Source organism: Topomyia yanbarensis, chromosome 2 (assembly GCF_030247195.1).
Source record: "Topomyia yanbarensis strain Yona2022 chromosome 2, ASM3024719v1, whole genome shotgun sequence".
Classification (NCBI taxonomy): Eukaryota; Metazoa; Arthropoda; class Insecta; order Diptera; family Culicidae; genus Topomyia; species Topomyia yanbarensis.
In genome coordinates, this window is record NC_080671.1 from 316624351 (window position 1) to 316644116 (window position 19766).

General features: G+C 40.5%; 1 protein-coding gene across 6 annotated transcripts in view; it reads left to right on the forward strand.

Moving 5' to 3' along the window:
- Positions 1-19766, forward strand: part of LOC131683673 (histone-lysine N-methyltransferase, H3 lysine-79 specific) — a 46733-nt gene that overhangs the window by 23823 nt on the left and 3144 nt on the right. For 2 of the 6 annotated variants that reach the window (XM_058965855.1, XM_058965856.1), the window contains exons 3-6: positions 63-3778; positions 3907-4520; positions 4592-4768; positions 4823-5062. In XM_058965855.1, the coding sequence (XP_058821838.1) occupies positions 63-3778; positions 3907-4520; positions 4592-4768; positions 4823-5062 (4747 nt within the window). Of the gene's footprint in view, positions 1-62; positions 3779-3906; positions 4521-4591; positions 4769-4822; positions 5063-12113; positions 12640-19766 lie in introns of all 6 variants that reach the window. The other 4 variants (XR_009304546.1, XR_009304547.1, XR_009304548.1 and 1 more) reach the window with 4 other exon arrangements.

Genomic DNA, 19766 nt, shown 5'->3' on the forward strand with positions numbered 1-19766 from the left:
GCTTATAATTATCACCATTTTAGTGTCGAAATGACTATTTATTTTTTATATTTCGTTTACAGGAGAAAGGGACGTCTCTTTCAAGCCAACGATTTACTTACCCTTCTCGCGGGCTTTTGCGGCACATAATACAGCAGGTGTATAATCAGGCCGTTATCGAACCGGAAAAGTTGAACCAGTATGAACCGTTTTCGCCGGAGGTCTACGGAGAAACTTCATTCGATCTTATCTGTCAGATGATCGATCAGTTCAAAATCACTGGTGACGATGTGTTCGTAGATTTGGGTTCTGGCGTTGGTCAGGTGGTACTGCAAATGGCTGCATCGACAGCAGTGAAGATCTGCTACGGAATAGAGAAAGCTGATGTTCCCTCACGATACGCGGAAGGGATGACTGCCACCTTCAAAATGTGGATGCGATGGTTTGGAAAGAAGTATGGCGATTATGAACTGATTAAAGGAGATTTTCTGGCAGATGAACATCGGGAAAAGATAACTTCTGCTACGATCGTTTTTGTAAACAACTTTGCCTTCGGACCGAATGTCGATCACCAGCTGAAAGAACGCTTCGCTGATCTTAAGGACGGAGCGAGAATTGTATCGTCCAAAAGTTTTTGCCCACTTAACTTCCGCATAACCGATCGCAACCTTAGTGACATAGGAACAATAATGCATGTCAGTGAAATGTCTCCCTTGAGAGGTTCCGTTTCGTGGACGGGGAAACCTGTGTCCTATTATTTGCATCTGATTGATCGCACCAAGTTGGAAAGATATTTCCAACGATTGAAAACTAAGGGCGTCGATAACGGTGAGCAAGCTGGTAGTTCCAACACTCGTGCTTCTAGGTCCAAAAAAGATGTCATCCCCAAATCGGTTATTAATAACGATGAAACCAGCTCAGATAGTGAAGGCGACTCTAATGCACTACCTGGGAGAAAGACTTGGTCTGACTGGTGTAGTGGAAAGGAGAAAAGCAGCCAGTCGGAAGAAGAGAACAATAACTCACCCGTGCTTCGAAATGGCCGCATACCAATGGCAACGAAAAAACGCAGGAAAATTACCCGAACCAAAACAACCAAAAAAGACCCAGCGGTTATAGCAGCACAACAGGCTGCAAAGGAAGCTCAAGCAGCTGCAACGAAGAAGCGTGGACGTGTCAAGAAAGGAAGACAAAGAAGAGCACTTAAAATTAACGGCCTCGATCTCCTACACAGTGAAACGCTTTTAAGTACTTCCGAACAAACCATTGGTAAACGACTTCCACCTGCGCCAGGATGCGTCGATCAGCTGCTTACGTCGCTGGCCGGCGACATGCAGCATAGTGAGTTGGACATCCCCGACGCGCCTTCGGAGACACCATACGGTTTGCAAATTTTGCTGGACTTGTACAAAGCTCAGTTCATGAAAACCATCGAAGCCATGCGAAAACCTGCGTACAAAGATAACGTTCAGCAACAAATAGAGCGAGAAAAAGAACGAAACCAGCGTTTATTGAATCGAGCTGGTCAACTTGAGAAGCAAATTAAGGTTCTCATTGACGACAGTGTTGCTCTGTTGAAGGCTCGTATGAATGAACTCGGAATTAGTACCACAAGTCAGAACGATTTACTCTGCAAGGCCAAGGAAATCGTCGGTCGACACAAAGAACTGCAGATTATGGCGGCGAAGCTTCAAAATCAGGTCACCTCAATCGAGCAAGAACAGAAACGTCTGGCGTCGCAACATGTGCAAAAGATTGCTGAAAAGTACATTAAATCAGAAGATATAGAAATGACACCGAAAACGTCCAACGAATTGGTATTGAAGGAGATCGCTAATACCTTAACACAAAGAAAGAAACTGTATGCACAAGTGTCATGTTTAGAGAACGAACTAAACGTGGTGGAAAAACTTGCAGAAGAAAGGAAAGCCGCGGCTGTGCTGCAAGCATCAATTGTCTCTCAGCAAAGAGATCAGTTACAGCAGCCCCCACTTCACCCATCTCGAGAATCGCATAATCAAAGAGGGGAAGATACGAGGCTTTCGGGACAAGCGCAATCTCTTCCTGGCTCGGTTACAGCCCACCCATCACAAGCACCTTCGTCGAAGCACAGTTCTGGGTCATCCCGATCTCAGCGGAAGTCTCGTGAACATCGAACGAGATCCCAAGAATGGCCTGAAATACCGGATATTGGGAAGATAGAAGAAAATAACCCAGAAATATTGGCGCAGAAGATACTGGAAACGGGCCGACAAATTGAAGCGGGAAAATTGCTTGCCAATAGCACTAGCAAGTATCAGAAAGATCGTGAAAGTAAAAATCATTTGCAACATCAGCACCAACAGCAGCAGCAATTGACTCATCATCATTCACACTCCCATCATCCGGGGGATGCTGCACTGATGCCTGCTCCACAGAGTCTCAATAAATCTCACCATCGCAATAACAGTAGCGCAAACAATACTGCCAATGCTAATCTGTCTAAAACGTACGTACCTGGTTCAACCGGAGAAATGGTTGGAGCAACGATGGGCGGAAACTCCACGAATGTCAAAACAGAACCTCGTTCAAAACTACAAGACTCGCACAAAGTAGTCAATTTCGAAGATCGGCTGAAAAGTATCATCACTTCAGTCTTACAAGGTCCTCCAAAAAGCATTACCGCCGGCGGATCACAACAATCAACCGGACTTCAGGTGTCTCATTCGAGAGAAGCTTCGCAACAAGTGCCGCTCGGTCACGGGGAACATATCTCTCCGAGCAAATCATCTTCATTCGGAAAAACGGTATATCTATCGTCCAATGCCATGCCGCAGTCCGGATCGCTTCACAACAGTGTTCTCGAGATCGGTGCTCGCGGCGGCAGCAACAGTGGCAGCAGCGGAAGCCAACACCACCTACCTCACAATGCTGGTATACCATCATCCGGTCAGTACTCAACAATGTTAAACGTATCGACGACGGCGGCTCATCATCTGAATTCCACCACAACCATAACGACGTCTCCCATTTCGCCGTATAAAGGACACGGCGCTAGCCAAAGTACGAAAATCTCACCGAACTCAAAATACTACCAGAAAAGTATGCCAATCAATCATCACTCACCGGTGGGGAACAGTACCCATCAACAGATTCTGCAGCAGCAAGAACGAGAACGCGAGGCTCGTGAACATCGACAAAATCAGATGGTCATGCACTTTAGTCAGTCTCATACAGTTGTAGTGGATCCACAAAATCATCATCTTATCCATCGTGGATCTGTCGAAGGAAAAATGGAATTTAAAGCACCGGAACAGTTTAGATACGATGCTCGAAATCCGGTGGACGTTTCTATGCTCCAAAGTAGTCATTCGCGAAGTTCATCAACCACCTCCCTTGATGGGGACTATCCATCCTCGGGTGGAAACGTACGCTACATCAATGTTCCTTCAAATCAACAGCAACTTCTTCAACAACAACAGACTCAACAAATGGGTGGTAACGGATCACGACCGGGTTCATCATCTTCACAACCCGACTATACCCAGGTATCCCCAGCAAAGATGGCTTTACGGCGCCATCTATCGCAGGAAAAGCTGACCCATCCGATTCCACCATCGACGAGTACGGTGAAAACCATCGGTGATCTTGTGAATGGGGAAATTGAACGCACGTTAGAAATTTCCAACCAATCAATCATAAACGCCGCCGTAAACATGAGCACAACGGGACCGCAGAGCCATACCGTCATTAACACCAACGTACAGCGACCCGAACGCGTCAGTATTCGGGTGCTAGAGGAAGCCGGTCTCAATGGCAGGTGAGTTGGGTTTGTTATTTACTGTTGGAAAATAATTGTACTACTGCTGCTTCATTTAAAGCCAGAAGCAAATGCAGTTAGAATGGATGTTCAACCTAAAACTATTTACACTTTTTTTGCTTTAACAGCACTCAACCTTCTGCGTACAGCCCAATATCCCGCCCAAATAGCAGCGAAACAAGTAAGTCTCCTGTGCACCTACACGGTCAAAGTAATCTAGCCACTCTAGCGCAAGTGGCAACGTACAATCACAAAAAACCGTCGTCTTCGTCAACAACTCCTGCAACGATGGCCACCGTGCGAGTTAGTGGGACACATATTGAAGGGAGAAACACGTCCGCTCAACAATATTCATCTAGCTCATCCCACTCGTCTGTTGTGTACCAACAGAGTCGTGGCGAAAAACCATCCTATCAGTCGTCGGAACAACCGAGCAATGAACAACCTTACATGGCACTGCCACGAGCGGACATGAAACCATACCTGGAATCGTACTTCATCGACGAACACAAGCGGCAGCAGCACCAACCGATCCACAGACAAGAATCACCTTCCCTAGCGACACACCATCTTCCCAACACGAAACACCAGTCTAGTAGTAGTGTTAGACCAATAAACGATGTGCACCCACGTGGTCATCCGGTCAGTGTTATGGATCCATCACTCTCCCGCCGAGAACCAGCCTCAAACCACTTGATTGATGATCGAATGGAGCGAATGAACGGCAGTCCACCCTTAGAAGGTAAATAAACTAACATTACATATTCTGTACAGTAAAATATTCTACCAATCAATATCACATGGCTATTTCAGGTTTAGCAGCTTCGCTAAGGGCGCGGGTTATTGCTTCATTGAAGAGCAAAGAGGAAGACGAGGAACGACATCGGAGGGCAGACTTAGCTGCCACCTTGCACACGATTCCTACTGGAAACAGCTCTGGTACCAGTGGAAGTATACAACTTGTACAAACACCACTTGTCAAATCTGAAAGTAAGTAAATTCGTATCATGCTAAAACGACTAGCTCTAATACATCTTTTTGTAGAATACTCATCAGGACTGAAACGTACCTCACCGATAATTGAGAATCCACCGCGACCACCCAAAATGCTTTATACTGATTGCTCGGATGCCATGATAAATCCGGACCTGTTGCACGTCGGTCGAGGAGGGTCTGGAGGGTCCACACGAGGAATGGGACCACTGATGAGCCCGGAAATCAACTCACTTTCATCCGTGGACGATCGACAGCACATGCTCCGTCATAGCAGGAACGACGTCGACGGTAAGTCCTCAACCAAATTTTGTTGTTACATCTTCTCTGTAGCGCTATCTCTGTTTGATTTGGCAACGTAATTCATCTATTCATAACATTTTATTTTGAGGAATGTATCTTAACCCGTTCGCTTCAGTTTTCTTGAAACTAGTTCTAGTAACATGGGGTCTTTGTTGTGCTCACATTAACGTATGCTTATAATTTTAACTGTTAACATTGGCGTTAAACTGTCGATGTATATTAAGATGTGGTTAGTATGATAGCACAGGCACCTTTTTTCTTGAACCGCTCCAGAAATGTTTGCGCATACAAAAAATCGATTTAATAGGGTGGTCACTGGCTTAGTCAATAACGTTCCGAATATACACACCACATTGTTACTACTATGTCTCATTCATTTACGAAATATGTATAATATAATGTTTAACGGTAGACTAACGTGACAAACAAGAGGAAATAGCAAATGTGTAATTATAGACACCCAGTTACTTGTTGATCTTAATGTACTAGAAATAATCGCTCATTTTCGATTGATTATTTTCTTAGCTTAAAGATTCTGTCAATCGAAATAACTCCAGAGAGATATACAAAACCGAATTCGGAAGATTACAATGCTGATGAATACCGCGAATGCTTCATTGTATATCTGCTGTGATTGTGGTTGATTTGTAATCACTAGTCTATCGGTTCAGAGTATGAAGGGTTAAACAATTCTGCGTCACTGACGCAGCGTCAGACCCTGCTACAAATGTTTTAAAAATGTCTAGACAGCATCACCTAGTTCGCTACAGAAAGCAATCCATAGTTGGGCAGAACTTTCCATCCGGACTTTGACGCTCTTTCTGTGAAGTGGCATTCTGTTTGAACTTAAAGGCTCTTTTGTACCGTCCTGGTCTGGCGGATCGGAGGGTAAGGTGCTGGTCTTATAAAACTCGAATGTTCGAACCATAACCAGGAAGGATGTTTAGTGATCAGTATTAATTATGTATTTCTATTGTCCTGTAAAGAATCGATCGCGAAGCTTGTCGAAATGGAAGGTCAAGGAATGTATTAGTGTAACGTCTTTACTTTGTACTCCAATGGGTGAATTAATATGTTTTCTTCTTATGGTGGCTTGAGCACGATATACATGCTACACGATTAAAAAAAATGGAATAAAGATTGTCATGTTCGATATACTTCCGAAGGTTAGGACTTACCGAACTGGCAATGCCAATTGACTGCAATGAAATGATCAATGAGTTTTTCTTCTCGGATGATACGATGCTTAAAAACGCCGATTAGCCATGTTGGTTTTAGAAACGATAGCTAACAACGTTGTTTACTAGTTCTCTCCATATGTTTGCTTGGATTTCAGTGGGTAAACAAAGTTGTTCGCTGTCATTTTTCTTTCCCGCAGTCAGCTGCACGCTTACCTCACCTATGTATTGCCAAAGACGAATCACCTTAGAACTCTAAGCACCTTGGAAATGATAGAGTTATTATTGGCATGTTGCCAACGGTCACTTGCCATAATGACCATTTGACAACATTATTGCTATACATATATGATTTTATGCTGTTTAGCTTAAAAAATTGTCATAAAAAGTTTCAAAGATCACTTGAATTAACTTTCATTCAGCCTAACGTTTAGTATCAAAGAGAAGGAATAAAATTCACCGAATCTGATGGTTATATCTTTGAAAAAATTGTATGAATATCCCAGGGAAGTCACTTGGGACCGATGATGTTTTAGCTCTACTTCAACGACGTCCATCTAATGCTGAAGAGTTCACGTCCGTTCTTCGCAGATAATTTCAAGATTTTTCTTCTAATCCGTTCAAATGAAGATTGCAGATTGCTCCAACAACAGTTTGAAACTTTCGCTGATCGGTATGTAAATGCGAAGAAATGCTCGATGATCTCATTTCCCTAAAAAAACTGGTTTGTTTTAACTGCCACATACCAGAGTAAATTTTCATGGGTTCAAACACCAAACTGAAACATGATACCGGATCATTGTGGTAGTGTTTTCATGGGTTTAATCAAACACCATGAGCATGAGGGTATTATTGGCTTTTCGTTTGCTCGGATATTGGATACAAAATTGAACGCATTAGTCACGTGAAGGATCTGGAAGTGGTAATACCTTGCGTTTAAATACAGTTATATGCAGTTTATAGCAATGTATCTTGAATACTGGGACGCATCTTCAGGATGGCCAAAAAACTTTACGAATATTTTTTGTGTCGAAGTGAGACTTGAGTCCGTGCAACGTCGCTTTCTAAGTTTTGCGCTCCGTAGGATGCAGTGAAGAGATCTTGTCCGTCTTCTCAGCAACGAAAGCTGGTTTTAGTTGATTCATTTGGAAAACGACAAGGACATTGCTCGTGGCTGATACATTTTGAAACAGATTACCATAAACGTCGCCCCTCGAACAACGCGTAACAACCTTATGCTTTGATTACCACTACGCTAATTGCAGTGTGCATGGAGCCATCACAGGCCTACAAAAGATCTTCAAACGAATTGCTTATTTTTTGGACTTTATTGTGTCTAGTCTAACTTTGCGTTTGCCATGTTTAGTTTAGAATTAGGATATCAGAGAGCTGAGCATCTGTGCGAGCCAAGATTAGACTAATAACTGGCTTTTCTGAAAAACATAAGTTCTCTACAATATCTGTTGATGCATATGTATATGACAAATTCAAATACGGTAAGACCCGTTTTTATCAGCCCCCGATTTTATCTACCCCCGATTTTATCAGCTTTTTGATCCGATTTTACCAGCGTCATATGAAAATTGAACGTTGGTAGTTTGATTAGCTGTAACAGACGAACCAAGTTGAATTCAAGAAAATCCTTTCTTGAGCATATTTCTCTTATCTTAGAGATCCAAAATATGCAACAACAAAAAATTTATTTTTTTTTAAATTGTGCGCTGTCAGACCCCCTTAAGAGAAATTTAAACTAAATAATCAGAAAAGGTTATGAAGTTATATCTAGGGACAAATGAAGAATATTTTAAGAGCTTTGGTTTATTAAAAAGGAAGGAAAATATATGTCCCGATTTTGTCAATGTCCCCGTTTTATCAGCCTTAGGCTGATAAAAAAGGGTTTCCTCTGTATAAATAAACTTTTTGATATCGCGGTATGATGCCCACAATCGCATAGGGTAAAGTGCCTATTTTCACTCTATTAGGAATAGGGTGATAATAGAAACATGACTGACTAAAATAGGCTCATTACCCGATTTGTGCCATGTTATATGAGATTTCCTATCTACATAATTCTGAATTGTGATTAGAGGCAGGCAATTAAAAATTCCATAACATGTTGATACATCCTCTGTTTGTGTATTTTACGGTTACGTATGATTCAAATCAAGCAGAATTATGACCTTTTGTTATTTTTTCCACAAAAGGTCGGCTGTAATGTCATTTATATCAGAAACTATAGGAATTTAAATTAAGTTTTATTTTTTGTGTTTCGAATTCATCTCATCAGGAATTTATCAGTCACAGGAGAATAAATCAAGCATTTCTGGAAGCAACATTTCAATCGGCAATTTTATGCATCTACACTAACCCGTTAAAAGTTTGGAATCGCTTCAATATGTATAGCGCAACACCCATATTGAATATTGCAACACTTCCTAAAAAGTTTAGCATCACCTAGGAAAGGGTGAATACACTCTCTTCAGGAAAGTTGTTCTTCAAATCAAAAAGATCCGGCAGGTGAACATTTCAGTTTGGAATTATGTTACTGCATGGCGCTAGTGTACATGTGAAGTTGTGCACTTCAACTTGTTTCATCTCGTTTTTCTTGCGGTAGAACGTTCGTGTCTTCTGATAAATCTTTCAAACGGTCATGACAATCGTTTCAATTTGAAACCTTGTCATCACCTGGTGATCCTGATTTCCTAGAAGATTCGTGCCTTCAGCGAAGTTGTGATATGTTTGATTCGGAACTCTGTTATCACGTAGTACTAGTCTACCTTACCTAGAAAGTCGACGTTTTATTTCATTTTTTCTGGCACTACATGATGCTTGTATGTTTTTGAAAAATAAAAAGATAAGGGATCTTTTCTCAGATAATAAAGTGAACCTCCCCTGAAAATCTTCAAATCTCTTACGCGTCCAATTGATATCATGTGACTAATTTGGAATACATACCCTGAAATTGTAGTGAAAAAGATCTATCATTTTTATTTCTCAAGTTGATTGTGAATGACTAATCCTTTTTCAATTCGAAAAATGCTTATTGAGTGGTCGCATTGTTCATACTTCACAATACAATGTATCCCAAGGAAGCTTCCTGGAATTTAGTCAAGTTGAAATGTACAACTGCACATGCATAGTAGCGCCACGTAGTGAGAGAAATCTGATCCAAACTGTTCATGTCATGAACCCCTTTGACCTTTGGAACGACTTTGCAGATACGCAGGATTTCGAGATTTGTCCATTTAAGATGCTAAACTTTTCAAGGCGTTACAATATTCAGTATGAATGTTGCTATACTTATTGAAGCGATTCCATACTTTTGACGGGTACTGTAAGTGTATATTACCATGAACATTTTTGCTCAAAGTAACCTTTAATATCAACCCTTACAATCATCCACACCATTTTACACTCTCCGTATATAGATTCAACAATTTTGGTGTATTCTTGTATTAAAGTTATCTGCTACTCTGACTACGAAGTCTGTCATTTTCGACATTTTCAAATCCAGGCTCTTAAACACAAGATACCTGGTTCAGGATTCACGACCTCAAGTCCCGTCAATAATGTAATGATTTTCCATTCGGCAGATCGTTTGGCATATTGGTAATTTTGAGATGTGACTACACTGCGGGTCATTCGGTATAATTATTTTTAATTTCTGGACAACGCTCACTTTTGGCATAACGGACATAATGTTGCAAAGTGATCACACTGAAGGTCAATTTGCATGACGGTCATTTGGCATAATTATGTGCATCTTCATGGAATGGTCATAAGGCTAGCTCCCATCGTACGCAAACGTATCACTACGCCGGAATATGAAACCTGCTGTCTGGTGGGTTTTCCGCCAGCGAGTTGTCGCTTATCAAAACGGCGTTCATTAACTAAAATATTTTTTTTTATTCTCCTTTATATTATGAGCTGTTCTTTCAAATTATATGATTCGAATAATTCTATCCAAGCAGCCCAATTACGGTATCCTTTGACCCAGACGATAATTAACAGATTTATTATTACTGAGTTTCACCAAATTTTGAATATGGTAATTTATTGATATATTTACACCTACTAAACAGTAAGTTTCTACAGTGCTAGTTTTAAACGCGCTGCTAGCGTAATACGGTTTTGCCGCATAACTGAGACCAAGGATTCGTAGCGCTGGGAAACAGCTGGGGGATTCGGAAATAAATAGCTGGGGATGCAGGGTGAGGTGGCCGCAAGCAAACCTGGTGTCCACTCTTTTGTCCGCATTACTTAAAATAGGAGCTATGAATTAGTCCGACGGAGCGGAAGCGATGTATCGTAGTCACATTAGACGTCAATATTATTTATTTAATCCATTTTTACGTCAGTTACACAAATTCCTGAAGAGTAATAAACTAATTAATTTTGGCTTGTGACAAGTTCAGTTTTAAATATATATTGTTAGTAAATAAACTTTCCCATTAAAATATGTAGAGATAAAACCCGAAGCGGTGCAAAGCTTCTGAGGATCCGCCGGACTACGTGACAAGTAACCCGCACTCGTAAAACAAACCTAGCATCCGCATATGTTGCAACTTCCTCTGGCAGCAAAATACACACAGGAAAGCATTTACCCAAAAAACCTTCTGGTAACTAACGCCTTTTTCAATAAATATACCCATGCTATAGGAACATAAAAATAAGTTATAGTAGGAGACTCTCAGTAGTAGCAGGGCTCATAATTATACCAACAGACTTGACTTCTCGCCAAATTTGAAAATGGAACTGTTTTGTTGAAGGTAAGAAAATGAAAGTGACCTTCAGTGTGATCAATTCTCAAAATTATGCCAAATGACCATTATGCTAAATAATTGTTACGGTAAATATCCGTTATGGTAAGCGACCGTATGCCAAATGATCCAAACTCCATGATTTCCTAGATGGTTTCATCCGTTCATAATTTAACCCATTTACAACAAACCCTGTATCCTGTTGGAGTATGTAGGATTACGAGCCTAGTTTGGTCCCTTTAGGGAGGGTGTCGTGCTGTTTCATTAATTATTCGGCCTACAATCGATTGAATCCGTCTAATTTCTCATCAATCGTTTTGCTTCGTTTCCATTGTGGCATACTCGTACTTTAGCGCAACACAAACTCCAATTGAGTTCCCCAAATTTCACCCTACCATGTAAGTCAATGAGATGAACAAAGGTGGCAGACGCTTCTTTAACCAACGGCTTCAAATCAATAGCGTAACAATATAAATAGGACTGAATATGGTCATTATCGCATTTATCAACACAATTCGGCAAACATTATGGGATGGTGAAAAGTAAAAAGGTTTAAAGATTAGTGCACAATGGGTAGTATGTATGTTAATAATGTATTCTTCACTGTTTTCATCTATTTAAGCAAGTTTATTGCATGGTACTGTTATGCATGTTCATCACATTTGTAAAATTAGTAAGCGATCGATTTAACGTTATCAAACAGCTATGATAGTATTAAGGAATTGTCGGAAGGTTTACAATATTTCGCGAACCAACAACAGAACTCAACCTTTCACGGCAGGTTTACTGGGAATTAATTGACAGAAAGGCGATTCGAATTGCTTTATTTGTCAACTACAATAGATACGTCATGGAAATAGTTATAGTTCCGAACATCGACCATAAACTCATTAAATGCTTTTGCGCAAAATTCGTTTCGGTATTGCAATTTTTCGTTTTAATTATTTGTTCCATTTAAATTATGATTTGCTACTCCTCTAACACCAAAAGTATTGAAAATACCATTTTCTCCCGTCACGAATTTCATTGTGTGATGCGTTTGAGAGAGAAAATTAGTTCACGAGTAAACAATATGTATAAAAGTTTGTATATTGGTCCTAGGCCGCGGTACCTGTGTCTTTAGTCCTTCTACTACCACTACTACTTTCTGTTCTTACTCGTCAACAACAACAACTACAAACGCAACAATGTACAAAGTTCTACATACCGCAGTATCGACCAACGTAACCAACTCAACCGTTCAAATGTCTTCGACAGTAGGACCAGTGAGCAGCAGTGGTAAAGCGATGAACGCACTGCAACCATCATCCACCTCATCCTCAGTGAAAGTAATCAACTTACCGTATGGACATACGAACAGCGCTAACACTGGCTGTTCAAATCTTGCTGGAACCAATAGAAGCTACAATCAGCACCAACAGCAATCAGGGTCACTATCCCAACCGCCGTATCGCCATCAACAGCAGCGCGGTGATGTACAAAATGCGCAGTCAAATAGATATCCGCCTGGATCAAGTAGATACACCAATTCGTATCCTAAATGACACTGGCAAGATGATTTGATAGATTTTGGACACAATCCAGCAGCGCTTATGCTCCTATAAGCCTAATTCCGATACCCGTGACGGTAAGTTTGAGTGCGAGTAATCTCTATCGCAATAGCACCCACCTAAACTCATAAACAGGTACCACGACCACAAAAAAAAAATTATTTGCAAATTTTATTCTTTTGTTTGTTTATTATGGTTTTTCCAATTCGTTTTGTTTTTTTTTCAACTTTTTGTTGTCATCGTTTCATACCCATCACACCCAAAATCGGATATCAATATTTGCTGTAAATACATGTTTTCAGGGCACAAGTAACTTTCAAACAGGTCGAAAATAACATTTATAATAATTTGTATGGTTGGGGGGTGGCAACCGTCTATAGGTAATGTTCAGAAAACATCAACTAATTTTGGTTATTTGTAAATACATCCTTTGGATTCAGGTCAGTAACAAGTTTTTTGCAATTTATGAACCACCCATAACTTGTTCATCTGCAGACAATCTGTGAATGAGCTGGAAAACCAATAATGTTTATATAAGGACAACGGATAAATGCAACCGTAAGAGGTGTTGGAAACACTAGATTTTTAGAGTTTAGTATATTTGTACTTGTTTTACTAGTTTTACTAGATGGGTGATCAATCTTTCAAAATCAATGAACGAACTCGGGATGAGTTACAAATCGTAGAAATAGTTTTATTCGATTGGTTAATACGTATTACACAAAATGTTCATGAACCCTGGTTTTATTTTACTACTAATAAAATGGGTTTTCATTGGAATCTTCGTTTCCATTAATAGACCAACCATGAAAACCTTTGGTTTGAAGTAAACGAATTAAGTAAACGAATCTGGAGTAAATTTCATTCGTTTATGCGCCTCTTTCTGTTTTCTCTCTTCTGAGAAGATTAAATTATACGAATAGCTAGGTGTGTTCGACTTCTTCTGCATTATAAGTACGTTTCACTGTTTAATGGCGATCATAAGCGATCTGTTGTTACTATCCAATCAATTTGTTACGAAAAAAATATTTTCCATCCGTCAGATGATTTTTATGGACCGTGACGACGCTTGTGATTGAGTGGTAAGCGTGACCGCCACTCATTCCAGTTGGCCTGGCTTCAATTCCAGCCGAGGTCGTTGAGATTTTTCTGTGGTGAAAAAATCTGTGGCCACGTCTTTATTCGGAAGAGAAGTAAAGCAGTTGGTCCCCGGTCCATGAGTTTGGTGGATCGATATCTAGTCCAGAAAAGGAGTCACCTCTCTGACGTCGGTAAAGAAGAAGTAGATCCAACTTCTGTACTCTTACTAATAGGATTTTCGATTGATTGACACCGGTGTAGTAGAGTGCACTGAAACTGCACCGTTTTTGCACTTTCTAGCAGAAGTGCAGAAAACTGGGTATGTTCCATTGACACTTCTGCTAGAAAGTGCGAAACCAGTGCACTCCCCTACACCGGTGTCAATCAATCGAAAACCCCATAACAAAAATATCCTCCTCCTGTGATACTTGTGGAGTGCGCAGTAGTATTTAAGGCCTCTAGCAAAAGCTAGTATCGGGCTAACCATTCCTTCCCTTTCCTTCCGCGATCTAAGTTCGGGTCTGGCCGGCGCCGGTCTTGATCAATAAACACTTTAGGAGTTGCACATTGAAAGATGTTTCGCTACTCCCAAGCATAATTATCTACTTATTCCCTGTGCAACTTCAGCTAGTCCAGATCGATAACGGCCAGGGGTGGTCGCACAAGCTCAAGCGTCAGCTGATTTTTATGGGCCGATTAGGTGAGCCCGGGGCTAGTTGGCGGTTGGGGTAAGTTGGCGGAATCCCCTTTTCTCCGTTTCTATTAGACATTAAACGCTGTCTCTCGTTTTGAACCTCAAGTAATGTGAAACGCATTATCCAATGTGTTTTTGTTGTAGAACATTTTGTTTTGTAGAAGCTGTGGATGATATTGTTGGGATTTTCGATTGATTGACACCGGTGTAGTGGATTGCACTGGTTTTGCACTTTCTAGCAGAAGTGTCAATGGAACATACCCAGTTTTCTGCACTTCTGCTAGAAAGTGCAAAAATGGTGCAGTTTCAGTGCACTCCACTACACCGGTGTCAATCAATCGAAACCCCATGTGTTTTTGAGCATACTTTGTAAATTTTCTTAATTTTAAACATTTTGTGTTATTTAAGGTGGTTTTAAATATATTCCCCGAATGATTATATATTTCGATAGTGCGTGAAAAGACCTTTCAGTATCCGTATTGATATTACACCTATCCATACACAAAAGTAATTTTTTAAATCCTTTTTTATAAAAAGTGCGGTTGTGGTAAGTTGGCGGTGACGCACACAGGGCAAGTTGGCGGTACTATTTACAGTGCAAAAATAGTCATCAAATGAAATGAAAATCTGGAATTCACTCCAAAGTAAGAGAAACTTTTTCTTGTGTCTCTCGTCAATACAGGGGACAATTATTTCGACCAATCGCCTGACGAATTTCGAAAATTTGCTTTTGAATATGGAGTATGCGTCGAAGTCAAAATGACGACTGAATTTTATTAAAAGTGTCGAATAATATACAGTTTTATTGAAAAGACAAACGGCACTTTTCATAAGGACCACTGATGTAATCGAGTTTCCATTTGATTGCTTATTTTTTGGCATTCCGCCATCTTACCCCACACATACCGCCAACTTACCCCGGGGCTGGGGTAAGTTGGCAGCTTTTCCGCGTCACATATTTTTGTCTCTAAAAATAAAGACAACGTATGAAACATTTTCATAAAATTCAGAGATGTTGCCCACAGTCTGCCCTTTCCTGCAACGTGTTCTATTTTGCAAAATTTACCAAAATCAAAGCGGTAAAAAATAAAAATTGAAAACACCGCTAACTTGCCCCGGTCTCCCCTATCATTGCGTCAAAACCGCATTGAATGGCATATAAGATGGTAAACCGGATTCTTTCGCCGCTCGTTCACATACTTCCAAAATGACTTAGGCTTAGATTTCAGTTGATGCTGAACGTTTCGCTGGTGTCTAAAAAGGCGCATCCGTTTTGTAATTTATATTTGTGGTTGAGTTGAAAGTAGTGGCTTGTAATGCAAGTGTGCTTCTTATGTTTCGAGAATTTTTTGAACGCAGCTCGTTTGGTAATTTTTAATCGTCAAAGGACGGTTGATTGATACTAATTATTCATTTTGGCACATAACGCTCGATTAGGTAGTTAAGAATATTAAAAAACTATTTTAATCCACCTAGCGGTGCATTTGTGCCTTTCTCAATCATGAATCACGAGAATGTGTGCGCTGTTTATATTCATTAAAAACTTTTAAATGCATATATTACATTTTATTATTATACATCACATGACAACTATATACAGGAAAATAAATCATTATTCGAGTTCTAAAATTTTGAAAAAGAAAAAACAGCCATGGTAATATTGAACTGAAAAAAGGTGCGAAATCGGCAAAGTCCCAAAAAGTCGATCTTTATAAAAAAATTTTCGAGATAACATAAAATCTCAACGTTTCATGCATTTTTAAGATGTTTGGCATCAAAAATACGAATTCGATTTCTGAAATTTCATGGGGTCCCCCCTTTGAAAAAAAAAATTGAGTTCCGGCTTATATGGGAATTTCATATGTGACCGGACGATTTAGTCTATATTTCCGGACCCATATAAGCGATCCGTACGAAATTTTATAGACATCTGTGGGATATTATAGCTATCATTTGGAACTAAGTTTGTGAAAATCGGCCAAACCATTTCCGGGAAACTGATGTGAGTTCGTAAATTTTGAAAGGTGGCCGCTTTTCCCAGGCACTTCCGGAACCATCTATGGTGGTCAATGTAGTCAACGAAAGTTTGGTTGGCCGTCGGTGACCGAGAACAGCAAATTTAAGTTGTTTGAGAGACATTTTAGCGAAATTTTTACCTTTTTTGCTTTCATCGGAGTATCGGTTTGAATCACAATTTGCTATGTGATCGCACGCCCAGGCCTGTAACTCCGGAACCGGAAGTCGGATCGGGATGAAATTAAATAGCCATTTACGGGGACGCAATACCTTTCATTTGAGACCAAGTTTAGCCGAATCGGTCTAGCCATCTCCGAGAAACCGATGTGACTGTTATTCTGAATTTAGTTACTTCCGCCGGGGCTTCCGGAACCGATGATGGTGGCCAATGTGACCAAAGAGACTTTGAATGGCTGTTAATGACCTAGTACTACAAATCGAAGCAGTTGTGGTCACATTTTGGAAAAATTTTCACCATTATACATTCATTGCAGAATTTCTTAAAATCGACATTTTCTGCGTTATCGTACTCATCACCCTGTAATTCCGGAACCGGAAGTCGGATCCATTAGAAATTCAATAGCAGCCTATGCACCTTTCATTTGGGACTAAGTTTGTAAAAATCGGTTCATCCATCTCTGAGAAAAGTGAGTGAGATTGTGTTCGCGTACACACACACAGACACACATACACACACACACACATACACACACACATACATACACACACATATATACACACACAGACATTTGCCGAACTCGACGAACTGAATCGAATGGTATATGTCACTCGGCCCTCCGGGCCTCCGTTAAAAAGTCGGTTTTCAGAGCAATTGCAATACCTTTCTATTGAGAAAGGCAAAAAGGTGTGAAATCGGCAAAGTCCCAAAAAGTCGATTTTTATAAAAAAAAAATTTTCGAGATAACATAAAATCTCGACGTTTCATGCATTTTAAAGATGTTTGGCATCAAAAATACGAATTCGATTTCTGAAATTTCATGAGGTTTAGTCTATATTTCCGGAACCATATAAGCGATCCGTACGAAATTTTATAGACATCTATGGGGATATTATAGCTATCATTTGGGACTAAGTTTGTGAAAATTGGCCCAACCATTTCCGGGAAACTGATGTGAGTTCATAAATTTTGAAAGATGGCCGCTTTTCCCGGGCACTTCCGGAACCGTCTATGGTGGTCAATGTAGTCAACGAAAGTTTGGTTGGCCGTCGGTGACCTAGAACAGCAAATTTAAGTTGTTTGAGAGACATTTTATCGAAATTTTTACCTTTTTTGCTTTCATCGGAGTATCGGTTTGAATCACAATTTGCTATGTGATCGCACGCCACAACCTGTAACTCCGGAACCGGAAGTCGGATCGGGATGAAATTAAATAGCCATTTACGGGGACGCAATACCTTTCATTTGAGTTTAGTCGAATTGGTCTAACCATCTCCGAGAAACAGATGTGAATGTTATTCTGAATTTAGATACTTCCGCCGGGGCTTCCGGAACTGAGGATGGTGGCCAATGTGGCCAAATAGACTTTGAATGGATGTTAGTGACCTAATACTACAAATCGAAGCAGTTGTGGTCATATTTTGGAAAAAATTTCACCTTTATACATTCATTGCAGAATTTATTAAAATCGACATTTTCTGCGTGTTCGTACTTATCACCCTGTAATTCCGGAACCGGAAGTCGGATCCATTAGAAATTCAATAGCAGCCTATGGGAACGTTGCACCTTTCATTTGAGACTAAGTTTGTCAAAATCGGTTCAGCCATCTCTGAGAAAAATGAGTGACATTTTTAGTCACATACACACACACATACACACACATACATACATACATACATACATACATACATACATACATACACACATACATACACACAGATATTTTGCGATCTCGGCGAACTGAGTCGAATGTTATATGAGACTCGGCCCTCCGGGCCTCGGTTAGAAAGTCGGTTTTTGGAGCAATTGCGTAACCTTTCTATATGAGAAAGGCAAAAGAATAGTATTTAATTAGCTTAATCAGCATGAGTTCAATGTTATCTTCATGTGATTATATTTTGAAATGTTGGTGGAATGGGTTTAAAAGTGGAGGGAATGGGGGGAGTAGAGTGGGAGTGGAGGATGCGTCAGAAATCCTTCATCTTATTTTGGTATACGGGGTAGATGAAGGAAATGCGGGCGTGAGGGTAGTCCAAGGGGACGGTAGTGATGAAGGAGGGAGATGTAAGGGCAAGGCGGGGGGGGGGGGGGGCGGAGGGGCTCTGATGCAATACTCAGCTGCATATTTTGCCTTCCATTTGAGACTTGGTTTGAGAAAATCGGTTCAGTCATCACCGAAGAACCAATGTGACTTTATTTGTGGAATATGCCCGGAATTCCGGACTTCCAGAATCGTCGATAGTGGACAATATATTCAAAGAATGTTTGATTGGCAATCAGTGATCTAGATCTGCGATTAGAAGTAATTTGGTGACCATTTCAATATTTTTTAGCCTCTGAGGTATTATGATTGTACCGATTTATATGGGAAATTCCAGTGTATCCTTACTAACACCCCTGTAACTCCGGAAGCAAGAGTCAGAACAGAATGAAATTCAGCAGCAGTCAATGGTATTACTGTATCTTTCATTTGAAATCAAGTTTGTAAAAATCGGTAGAGAATTCGTTGGGGAATGGGTGTGATATTAGCTTAGGAACTTGGCGGGTTCCCCGGGGGCGGTATGAACTGTCATAGGTGGCCAATGTGGTCAAAGCTGCTTTGATTGATCATTAGTGATCCAGACCCGCAAACTAGAGTAATGTTACATCAATTTTAATATGTTTTACATCATTTGAACATCATGGTGGTACCAGTTTGTATGGGAATTTGCTGGGTTACCGCACTCTTCAACCCGTAACTCCGGAACCGGAAGTCGGATCAACTAAAAATTCAATAGCAGCTTATGGGAGCGTTATACCTTTCATATGAAACTAAGTTTGCGAAAATCGGTTAAGCCATCTCTGAGAAAATTGTGTGAGTTTAAATGACACACACATACACACACACACATACACACACACATACATACACACACACAGACATTTGCCGATCTCGACGAACTGAATCGAATGGTATATGACACTCGGCCCTCCTTTCTTTATATGAGAAAGGCAAAACGTAATCGCTGAATCGTTGGCGTAGTCTTTGGTAGGATTTTCGTCATAGTTTCTATTTAACAGCGGACTAACGATGCTGTCATAGTCACCGTTTTCGTAGACGATAGAGCTTGGACAATTCACTCCTAGATTAGCAGTGACACCAGAAAGATGCAGTGGGGGGAATATGACGCACACGCTGGGCTAAATTAGTCGGAGAAGTGCAGCAGTACCGTGCGTAATACCGGTCACTTACAAAG